This window comes from Eurypyga helias, unplaced genomic scaffold, assembly GCF_000690775.1.
Source record: "Eurypyga helias isolate BGI_N326 unplaced genomic scaffold, ASM69077v1 scaffold49469, whole genome shotgun sequence".
NCBI lineage: Eukaryota > Metazoa > Chordata > Aves > Eurypygiformes > Eurypygidae > Eurypyga > Eurypyga helias.
The window spans coordinates 452-12,273 of record NW_010271052.1 but is presented as its reverse complement, the minus strand read 5'-3'; the positions used below and the strand labels follow the sequence as shown (position 1 = coordinate 12,273).

At 37.7% G+C, this 11,822-nt stretch overlaps 1 protein-coding gene across 1 annotated transcript in view; it reads right to left on the bottom strand.

Moving 5' to 3' along the window:
* Positions 1–11,568, bottom strand: part of LOC104514862 (dimethyladenosine transferase 1, mitochondrial-like) — a 14,468-nt gene extending 2,900 nt beyond the window's left edge. The window contains exons 1-4 of the mRNA XM_010158659.1: positions 11,431–11,568; positions 9,748–9,899; positions 5,661–5,769; positions 3,521–3,672 (exon numbers count right to left, since the gene is read on the bottom strand). Coding sequence (XP_010156961.1) covers positions 3,521–3,672; positions 5,661–5,769; positions 9,748–9,899; positions 11,431–11,563 — 546 coding nt within the window. The 5' untranslated portion in view covers positions 11,564–11,568. The remainder of the gene's footprint in view (positions 1–3,520; positions 3,673–5,660; positions 5,770–9,747; positions 9,900–11,430) is intronic.
* Positions 11,569–11,822: the final 254 nt, after the last annotated feature.

Below are 11,822 nucleotides of genomic sequence, written 5' to 3'. Positions count from 1 at the left end.
CGTACGGCACTGCTCAAGGAACACAAAAATGCTGAGAATAGAGTCATAGAATGGCTTGGGTTGGAAGGGACCTTTAAAGGTCACCTGGGCCATCCCCCTGAAGTGAGCAGGGACATCTTCAACTTGATCAGACTGCTCAGAGCCCCAGGCCTCCAGTATTTCCATGCACGGGGCATCTACCACCTCCCTGGGCAACCTGTTCCTGTGTTTTACCATTCTCATTCAAAAAAAAATATTATTCTTTATATCTAGTCTAATCTATCCTCTTTTAGTTTAAAACCATTACCCCCTGTCCTATCGCGATAGGCCCTGCTAAAATGCTTGTTCCCAGATAAAAAGTTTGTCCCCAAGCTTCTGTAACCTGACCTATTTTTGTAGGTTTTCCCCCCTGGTTGTCAAGATTTTCTTTGTCCATACTTCTAAAATATGGGTAACACCCAAAACTGCAGTAAGTACTATGCTGGTGTTCAGCTGATTAGGTAACATTTTTGCATCCACTATTAAGATTCTAGCAAGGCATGAAGCAAACCAAAGATTCTGAAGCCTAACCAGCCTGGAACACTGAGTGGTACTTGACATCTCTCCCAGTGCTGCTCACTATCAACCGCTCTCAGTGACTATGTCAGGAACAAGTGTTTTGCTCTACCGTAAGCTATACCATACAGTTATGCTTTTCATAAATGCATAGTAAGACCCCATTATCAATGGGGCCTGCAAAGCCTGTCACAAGAATTAACATACATGCAGAATTAGACTGGCAAAGCTGACCACATAAAGGACTATTAAACACATTTTAGTACAGAAGCCACTTTCTGCAAAACAACTGGATTTTTTTAGAATAAGTATTTATATATAACCTATATCAGTTATGAAAACACAATTGTAGTTTTTCTTCTGTTTGTTGCTCAAAAATCTGAATTATTTCCCACCTTTTGCTTCGTGTTCTAAATACACAGCTGTGCTGGATTCAAAATGATTAAGTATCCTGCTCTCCTAACATGCCTTTCTTCTAGCTATCTAACAGTATAGCACCCCACCTCCCAGCCTGCAGATCATGTTGGCAGAGCAGTTCAGGCAAACGACTCCCCCTCTGACCAGTTTTACTCAAAATTAGAGACTGACAAAGATCTTCTATTTAAATGGAAATATGACTCAGTATAATGGAAGTGGGCCAGGAAATACGCAGCCCAGGTGGCAGATTTGAGGTGAAGCACTGAGGAATTTGGAGCAAGGTTAAAATGCTTATCCACAACCTAAGTAACAGTTTTACAAATTTAAACTAAAGAGAGATAAAATTATCTGCTCGATACTTAAAAGTGTCATTTTTGCTGCTGTGGGTTCCTGGCCTTACCCTCCTTAACAGGCTTCAGAATTCAGTATATACCATAACTGCTGGGTCTCATCAACCGTTTTAATCAATGTAATCAAGTCACATCAGACCAGAGTGGTCTGTAGTAATAGGTCTATACAGGCATAACTCATGCCAATATTGCTATGCCACAAGGAAACACAAAAGCAGGAAACACAAAAGCGGGAAACTACCACCACCACAGGCAAAGGTATTTGCTACCCATTATACTAGCAGAAACAAAGTTGACCACAAATAACACAGCAAGTTGCTTTATTTTCTTACTGTTAACATCAAGTTACCCTAATTGACTATAATGCTCCATTCCATGAGAGCATCTTACCCTTCTGCTGAGCTTATGGCACATACACTGAGACTTCCTTTGATACTCAGGCTCCTAGCTTAGAACATCCAGTGAGGACACCAAACTTTTGAGTACAAGACATTTTCCTTTCAAGGATATGAATCCACAGATAAATAAGTTGCTTCTGATGTTTTATGTATTATCTGCATTATGCTGTTCTCTACTTCCTAGTACTGAATATGCCTGTATATGCCAAATTACAATGGTAAACTTAAGCGACTCCAGGGGGCCAGAAAAAAAGACACAGATTTGGATCATAAAGCAAAATAGTCTCTCAAACAAGTTTTTCATGGGATCAAATCAATTATGGAAGTGCAAACCAGAAACTATAAACAATTTTGTATTTGGTGGAAGAGCTGTGTTTAAATAGATGTAAGAATACAAAACAAAAGATCCCAGAACGTAAAATCAACAACAGCTAACAGATTCATTGACCTTGACACATAACAATTTCTTAGTGTTTGTAACTTCTCAGTGTTCTCAACACAAGGACCTTAGGAGTGCATGGTATTTTGCATCTCATTGAGCTGTGCTGGGTGCAGCAGCCCTATAATCTGCACATCACCAACTGTGACGCAGCTGGTTACAACCATATAAAGTACAGAGCGCATTTACGCTCTCACTCAGCGCTAGGCCAATTTTTTCACTGCTGCCACAAAACTTTGCATTTTATCTATCATTGCTTTGCATTTTACATCATAGTCCATTAGCCATATTTTGCAACAAGGTCTAATCTCAAATGGCATCAAGTCCTCCTGGAAAAAAGATCTGGATTTTTTAAAGCCTGAAACCACATGAGCTCAGAAATGAATTAAGAAATCTAAGTTATATCATACTAAATGTTTGTCCCTGGTGTTCTCTAGAGCCACCTACTGGAAACACTTCTGTCTCGAATCTTGATTGCAGGGTAGAGTAATGACAGCCTAATACGGTTTCTGCCACTTCTATATATAACTATTACTAATCTACGTACCCAAAAAACAGCCAGCAAAATTTTCCTATCAGACTTTTAACCTTCAAAGATTAAAACAACACATACATTTAGTCTGCACACAGAAAAGCAGATATTCATAAACATTGTAGTAATTAGAAGGCAGCCAAACTGACCTGCCAACTATTGAGACAAAGTAAAATCTCAATTTGGCCTTGGACTTGCTGTGACAGAACTTAAGTGATGCCTTTTTACAGACACAAGACTGGTGGCAATCCATTCATAATTCTGATACCAAATCTCCTTCAAAAAAAGCCAGAGTTTGTTTCCAAGCTTTTGATAAACACTCCCTGTGTTATAAGTGTTTAATCACAACTGGAAATAATGCTAACCTTCCATTTTTCCTTATTTCAAGGAAGACTTTTTTTTAAAAATTTAATGAAGAGGGCAAAGAAAATAACTATGAGTGTATTTCTGAATGACTGAAAAGTAAGGAAAAACAGACTGATGAAATGGTGCATGAATGACTGTGAGAGAAGAAAGATATTTAAAAACAGAAGAGTGCTGTGGAATCTATTAACATCAAAGAAATCAAACCTCAGAAAAGAAAAGATTAAGCACCTAAAGGAAATCTATCCCTCTTTAAGAAATTACAAAAAAAAAAAGTGCTGTGAGAGGATCAGAACAGATGATCAGTTCAACATTAAAATTCACAATTCACAGCCACACAAGCTAAAAATTGAGCCAACTCTTTCCTCCTTTTTTTTTTTTAAGCCAACTGAGATTGGGTTTGTAATTATAAACAAAAGGTTGCACGTAGACAAATTTTTGTTCAATTTAGCATCTGTAAGATTTTGGGAAAACACCAACATCTTACCTCTGCAACTTCCTTCTGAAAAGTCAATGTCATCTGCGTCCTGCCGTAAGTAAAAGGTCCATCTTTTTTGGAAACATTTGCAAGCCATTTGATGATTAGAGGAGTTGAAACACTGAAGGGCAGATTCCCAATGATATGTACATCTGGTGGCTCTGTTAACATTTAATGAAAGAAAAACAACCGTCGAAGATTCATACAAGATTTTGCCATGAAAGAACACGTAAGAAAGATACGTGCATATCAACCTAGACTTAAAATATGAAAGCAATTTTTATCGTGCCACACCAAAATTACGCCTTTCCATTTATACCTGTCTTACACTGACAAAACAGTGTTACCATTCTCAGTAATTAGTTGGAAAAGAGTTGATAGGTTTAGGCCTCATTTAAATTTGAATAAATTAGTAGCTTTCAACTGATTTTTAGCTGATTCGTAGATTTCAGCTGAGCTACTCCTGAAGAGCAAAACTGTAATAGCAGCAAAGCTCTAACACTGTTTTCTGTGACTTTAAACTATGACTATTAGGTACAGAGTAAATAGCCAGGCTCATCCTTCTGTCCAACACGTTCGTCCCAGAGGCATTTTACTGAGTCTTCACAATCCCCAGAATGATCAGCTCAAACTGGACAGAGCTCTCCTTCTGTCAGAGTCCTCTGAAATCAAAAGGTGCTAGAGCAAGTACAAGCCTTAGTCATAAGAAGGGGTATCAATTGTTCAACTATATACTGTATCAGTACCTCTGTGTCGTACAACACAAAGCAGGCATTTCATTAGTGGGCATCCTTGCGTAGAAGCAGGAGTGCAATGGAAGCAGACAAAACAAAAGGAAGTGTGTTGTTTCTTAGACACTACAGCATTTAATAATCCAAATAAGAGATAATATCAAATTCAAGCTGGTTTTCTGGCACACTTATGTACTTTTTAGGCCGTGCTATTTCTACCATATCTGTGATATTACACATATATCAGAGATCACAGAATGATCAGGGTTGGAAGGGACCTTTGGAGATCATCTAGTCCTACCACCCGGCCAAGGCAGGTTCATCTAGAGCAGACTGCACAGGAATGTGTCCAGGCGTGTTGTGAACATCTCCAGAGAAGGAGACTCCAAAAACTCTCTGGCTATATGTTTCTGAAACCCATCAGCCTTTCAGATTTTCATATGACAATAATACAGAAAAATCTTATTTTACCTCTAATTAGTCAGGTCCAAAGATAATAATAGCATATATATATATATACACATACATGTCTAAAAAAGCTAAAGTTTTGAAAACTGCACTACACCTTCATACATGCATTTGCTCATAGCTTTGTTTTGTGAAGCACTTCCCCTTTGCAATGAGGCAAATACAGCACAGAATTTTTCAAGGTGAACATAATGTGGCATCGTCTTTCACGTCCCAGAGTCAGAAAGCTGTTTGCTGTTCTTCAGGCACTGCAGACAGCGACTCTACCTTAATTTAAGAAATTTGGAAAAGGGGCCTGGAAGGCCATCTCCAATTTATCTAATAATCACAAGTTTTAAAAGGGAGGTGAAGTCAAGTCCTACAAGAGCCTCAGAATTGGAAAAAAAAACCCACAACCTGCACTCCCCCACCACCCCCCCCCCAAAATACCAAAACACAAACCCAACCCCAAATCTCTGATTAGATTCTACTTCTGCCATAGATATCCAGCTGACACCAAAGCAATGAGAAAACTAAATTTGAGGACAAAGTCCCTAAAAGTTTCAAAGCAAGTTACAGAAATTTCTTCAGTGGAACAGCTGCAGTGGTAGCTTATGGCTTCTTCAAGAAGAGGAAGAAGCTAGGAAGAAAGTATACCATTTGATCTGCTTTTATGCTTTCCAAGAGTCATTCCTATACAGTCAAGACACCCTGAGGTTAATAACTGCAAAGCTCCTCAATGTCGACTAAGGTCAACGTGACACAAATGCCACTTTGGTTTTTTTTGGTCTTAGAAGAGGAAGATGATTCTTTGTCTCCTTCTAGAAAGGAAGAAAGTTAGCTTGTCTCTCTCTTCTTACCTTAAAAATGTACCAGAACAGAACAACACCTTCACTGAGTGAACTCCAACTATACTGGTGCACTTAAGACTAACTCAGAAGCCCTACAAATGAAATAAACCAAATACTAACCGTCCTCCCAGTTCCTTTTTAAGTGCTCTGGAAAAGCCTTCTCCATCTTATATGTCAGGATATCTCCATGAACAATGCGCACTTTTCCTGGAGCTGCTTCCGATAACATCTGTTGGTAAGCAAGCAAACAGAATTCACAGAAAGTGGAAAATGCTTTGCACTTTCAGCCACAGGAGGAATGAAGCCATTACTATATATCTATCTTAAATATACAAAAAACCTCCCACAATAGCAGTTAAAACTGAGCACACTATTAGTAAGTATTTACTTTCTAAAAGCAAACACTAACAAAAAAAGTTTAAGGTGTGATTCTGTAAGTGCTTACTATTCACAGCTGTAGAATTCTCAATAAAGGGAATTTAAACCTGAAAAGACTGCTAAGGGTCACTTCAACAAGGATAATTAACAAACCCTGGGCCACTAATAGGACCACACCTGATTTATGTAATGATGCAAGCAGTAGGGTTTGAAAAGTTTTTACATCCATTATCTATGGAAACAAGGCTCATCTTGTTTATTCTGTCTCCCCTGACAGCTATAAGGTCTATTATCCAATTTTAGCCATATGGATACAAGGCTGCAGAAATATTCAGCTGTTTTATTTTACATAAAGGGGGCAAAAGATTCTCTTAATACTCCCTGTAATAATCTGAAGTCACACCATTAGAAACCACAGTGTTCCCAAAAACGAGTCAATGAGTACTAGTAGGGAAAAATCCCCCAAATTTGTATCGTTTTAGACATTAGAAAACCCACTCTGCTGTCAACTTCCCTATCCCACTTCCACAGCCTATCTAGAATCATAGAATCATAGAATGGTTTGGGTTGGAAGGGACCTTAAAGATCATCTAGTTCCAACCCCCCTGCCATGGGCAGGGACACCTTGCACTAGACCAGGTTGCTCAAAGCCACATCCAGCCTGGCCTTGAACACTTCCAGGGATGGGGCATCCATAACATCTCCGGGCAACCTGTTCCAGTGCCTCACCACCCTCTCCGTGAAGAATTTCTTCCTGATATCTAATCTAAACCTCCCTGTTTTCAATTTGTACCCGTTACCCCTTGTCCTGTCACTACAGGCCCTTGTAAAAAGTCCTCTCCCAGCACCCTTGTAGGCCCCCTTCAGGTACTGGAAGGCTGAAGTTAAATCTAGTATTTAATAAAGGCTGAAACGCAAACTCAGAAACGTCTGTAGTTTGATGACCAATTCTTTCATTTCTGGTGTCAGTTTACAGACTCAAAGTTATTTCAGTTTTTTAGTGTTGTACTTATTTTTTCTCTTACAGTATGAAACAATGCACAAAGAGCACAATTCAAAAGCAAAGTCAACACTGAAAAGATTACATTTGGGGATATTTATTGTTCCTAAGTCAGAATAATGAAAAATGGCTTAAAGAACAATTTTGCTTTTGCACAGAAATCCAAATCCATAAACAGCTACGTGCTAGCGGCTTAACTGCTGGAATAAACTGCTCACCATTCTTAGTTCCATCTGCAATCTGAATCATGCCTGTATGTACACTCAGAGGCACAAACAGCTTTTACAGGTCTCGGAGCCAAAGGAAAGTGCTGCTTTCTCATACTGTTCACAAAAGATGTGCATGAAATTTTTTTTGAGTAAAAATTTTTTTCCTCCCAAAAGCCTAACTAAAAACTAAGCATTCCTACATGCTTTAACTGCAATTATTTCCAAGTAGAAAAAATAAATCTAACCTCAACTCCAAACCACTTAACAGATTTTTCAGCATTACGCTAGCAATTACATGGCATACAAATTCACTAATCTGCAACGATTTGTCAAATCTTTCTTTGAAGTTGTTATAAATGCTGTAACAGGATGAAAGATAATGCAAGAAAAATAAAATTAGAAAATAGCATAAGAGGAAGTAGTCAGCTACCTACACAATAATGGATTATTAGCGTATGTTATAATGTTTTTTAATAATAGTTGTCAAGAGGAGTTTGGAGGTTTTTGAGTATCACACAACATAACTGAGAACTGCATTTAATTTGTGAGCAGAAAAATCACAGTTGACTATTTCTAATTTGAAATAAAGACTCAAGAAACCCACTGAAACTTTCTTCATCTTAAAGCCAATGTGTGCAGAAACACAGTCCATGGGCTCTTGTGCACCAAGCACTTGAGCCAAGTGATTCTCCATCATACAGGTACTCTTGTTCTTCACACAAAATCAAGAAGGCAGGAAGAAAACATAAAGGGCATAGTTAAAAAAAAATCTAATGATGTTCCTGGAAGAATTCTATATTCAATCCATTTTCTGGCTGAGAGTGCTCTTTCTCTCCTCGTAAATCTTTCTGGCCTCACAATTATTAGGGCATAGGGAGGTTGTGACTCCTTAAGAGTGAGAGAGAAGTGACAGGCTCCCAGCTTGTGCAAACTGTGTACACCTATGTTCTTCACTATGTTTCAGTTTTGCAGTAAAGAGGATCCCAACCTCAGTTTTGTGATAGAGACCACAGCCTGAAAAAGGGGTAATAAAAAATGCTGTACACATTACATCAGTGATTTTATAAGTATGTAAAGACACATTTTTAAGTAAGAGACCCCAGTTGTTATTTTAGTCTCTGACATTTTCTGTTATTCAAATCTCACCCTTTTCGTGAGCATTTGAGAGAGCTTTTAATTGGAAACCAGAAAAATATGGGTATTACAACCCACATTATCACAAAAGACAGATTCATTGTTATGTATCTTCTTATATGGAGGGAAAAAACAATAGCAAATTGAACACTAATTGATGTAACATATTTCTTGTTCATTCACATACATGGTTATCGAGTCATAGCATCTTTATATTCAATAACCTCATTCAGACATATTTATTTCCACTGTGAGGAGGCTGCTAATTAAAAATAATAACTAACACTAATTCCCTTGCATAGTAAAGATAATTACATACTAAAAGCTCATTATAGACCCTGAAAAGTATACTTTTAATAAAAGAAATCTATTGTAGTGGCTGTGTTTTGGAAGACCAGAAAAAACATTTAAGTACTTAAAAAACTCTGCTAACTGAAGTATCATTTAATCTCAAATCCTCTCCAATCCCAAAACAGTTCTTAAAATGAAAATCAAAAAAGCAGATTTGCTACCTCTCAAGAAAAGTGAGAAGAATGTTTCCATACTTTGTAAGATCAAGATGGCATACTGTAGATTACCAATGGCTAATCTTACAAAGACATAGTTACCCACCCACATATTCAGGATTAAGGATATGCCCAGTTTCACTCGTATCCTACATTATTATTGTCCTACAAAGAGACCGTATCAACTCAAGTGAAGCATCTATTTGTTTTTACTGATGATCTACTACAGAGGACACAGTGCAATATAAGGAAAGCCCTTTGAATTGTTATGATTCGAGGTCAGAGAGGCACAGGAAAACAGTCAAATCTGAAGAGATTTTGGACACTGTTTTTCTTGCTACATTTATGCAGTCAAATTCCACAAACATGGAAACTTAATAGCAACACAGTAGCAATATGTGGTATTTGAAAAATGCCACAGTGCCTTGTCTACTTATACCAACTTCAAAGAAAGGAACAGAAGTTTAAGAATGGAATTTTTTGAAAATGTAAAATAATGCTTGCTTTATTCTTCTATATTGGGGTGTTGAGCCATATTGAACTACATTAACTGGAGATATACGTTCACAATTTTGTAAGCTTTAAAGGATAATTATTAGAATTCAAATGAAAAATAAGACCAAAGAACATTATGTTCAGCCTTCACACTACTATTTTACCTGCATGGATACACCTTTAAAGCGGCTCAAACATCTCAACCTGAGACAAACAGGCAGGCCTCCCACAGCCTTAATTTAGTTGCAGGTGCAGATCCTGAAGTGACCATGGATATTTAAATGAAATGGCATACGAGAAAGCAGGAATAATTAATTGCTATGCTGCGTATCTTCAGGCAAGTGATAGCTCTGATTTAAGCCAAAGCAGCAAACCTATTTTCAGTGCTGAGATCTCAACGAGACACTTGGAACCTTTCTGTGTTCTTAAAATGTTCTTATTCAATGCTATGGATGCATTTATACGAACTGTTCTCCAGATGGTACCTGTAATCCTGGAATAAATCGAGCATCTTTTTCAATTAAAAGGAGTTGTTCAACACCAGCACTGAGAATGGATCTGGTAATTCCTCCTGGCCCAGGGCCCACTTCGCAAACATGGGCATTTCTGAGTGCGCCAGCTTGTTTCACTATCTTGCCTGCAAGACACGAAGCACATACTAGGCCTTTATTCTCCAAAAGATACAGGCTACTAAGATAAACTCATTGTTTATTGTTAAAGCACAAGCATGCTTATCTCAAAACAGACACAAACAGTGACACATCCCAGTTAAATGATCACATGCCTGCTAGACTGCACAGAATGGAGATTTGTTTCATACAAGATAGTCGTTTTAAACAGCTGAGTGTATTTTCAGTTTAATGTCTTTAATATGCATTGTTGCTTAGTACAGAATCAAGTAAAAACAGAACAGTATTTCTCATCTGTTAACTAGCAGTATTATGCTCCTCCTGCAAGTAAGCACTCGTGTTCAACATCCTAAAGTCTCCTTACTTATAAGGGTATTTCACTGTAGCACCTGTTTCAAGGAAATTTAAGGAACAAAGAAGATACGGTGAAGCTATACCAAGATTACAATAGGTGTAGGGCAATTTTATGAGGCAGGAGCTAGAATAAAGTAAGAGTTGGAATACAGGCAACTGGTAGTTAGAGAAAGTGGGGTAGTTGAAAGATGAGGAAAAATACCTGTACATAAGTGGAGGATACAACATTGAAAGGCATTACAGCCAGGAAAGAAAACAGACCAATGTTTGAAAAAAGGCTTAAAAATGTAGCTCATGAAACAAGGAGATCCTTAGGAATCGTGGAGACAAGGATTCTGAGAGAAATTACGCTGCTCACTCCATAATATCTTAAGTATGCAATAAAAATAAGAAATATCTGAAGGCTTGTCTACTTATAAGGTTTTACTAGATGCATGCAAACATTTTTATTCCAGAGTAAGAGTCTGGTTATTCAGGAAGTGGAACCGAGTTTCATGCTCACATATTAAATCTTCATCAATCTGAATCTTCAAATGTAATCAAATCATCAACTACACGAAGCTGGCACTGCATTTATTACTGCAAAACCCAACCACCATTAGGACAGTAAAGTAACTCACCACTGGCTGAACAGTGCCAGCTTTGTCACCCATTGCTGGCATGCAGCTCAAGAAAACTGAGTTGTTCAGAACAATGAAACTGGTTCAAAAAAGCGACAGCATTTCTGATAAACGAAGACAAATGACCTTCCCAACCACAATACATAGTAAATTAAACTGCACAGTGAGTTACAGCACTTTCTATAATACATAACAATCGAAAAAAAAGCCACCCACCTCATGTTTTGAGTCAAACTTATAAATTATAATGGTACCTGAATGGTAAAATTACTACTAAGACTTGGATTTTTGCATTTCAATCAATACCCCATACTTTATATAGCAATAAGGAATAATTTTTGGGTAGAAACTATAAACGATCACATTTTCTAAGAATTTACAAGTAAAATCAATTTGTCTAAATTAAAACCACTTTAAAAAGAAGTCTTTAAAGGTTTACCCCTGAGCTACCATTAGTTTGACAGATGTCATCATACAAACATCTCCTTTGCTAGAATCTGGATTCTGAAGAAAACTGGGATGCCTGCTTTATAGTAGCTAAAGATATTAGAATAAAATATTTAACCTGTCAATCGCAAATCCAGTAGAAAGTTCTGGGAAAGTTGTTTCTGTGCTTTAAGGCGAAAGAGTTTAATTATCTCTCCAACAGTTGGCAGGGGAGGCAGATGGAAAGTTGCCACCTTTCCTGGAACAGCCATAAGACAAAAGTCTTGTTCTTTCCTCCTAGAGAAACATTGAAAAAATTATTTCCATATATGCAATAAATAATAATGTACTTAATATTCAAAGCACTTCTAAGTTTACAAATGAAGTTTCAAGGCGAGGCTGGATGAGGCTTTGAGCAACCTGGTCTAGTGCAAGGTGTCCCTACCCATGGCAGGGGGTTTGGAACTAGATGGTCTTTAAGGTCTCTTCCAACCCAACCTGTTCTGTGATTCTATGATCTACAAGTCATCA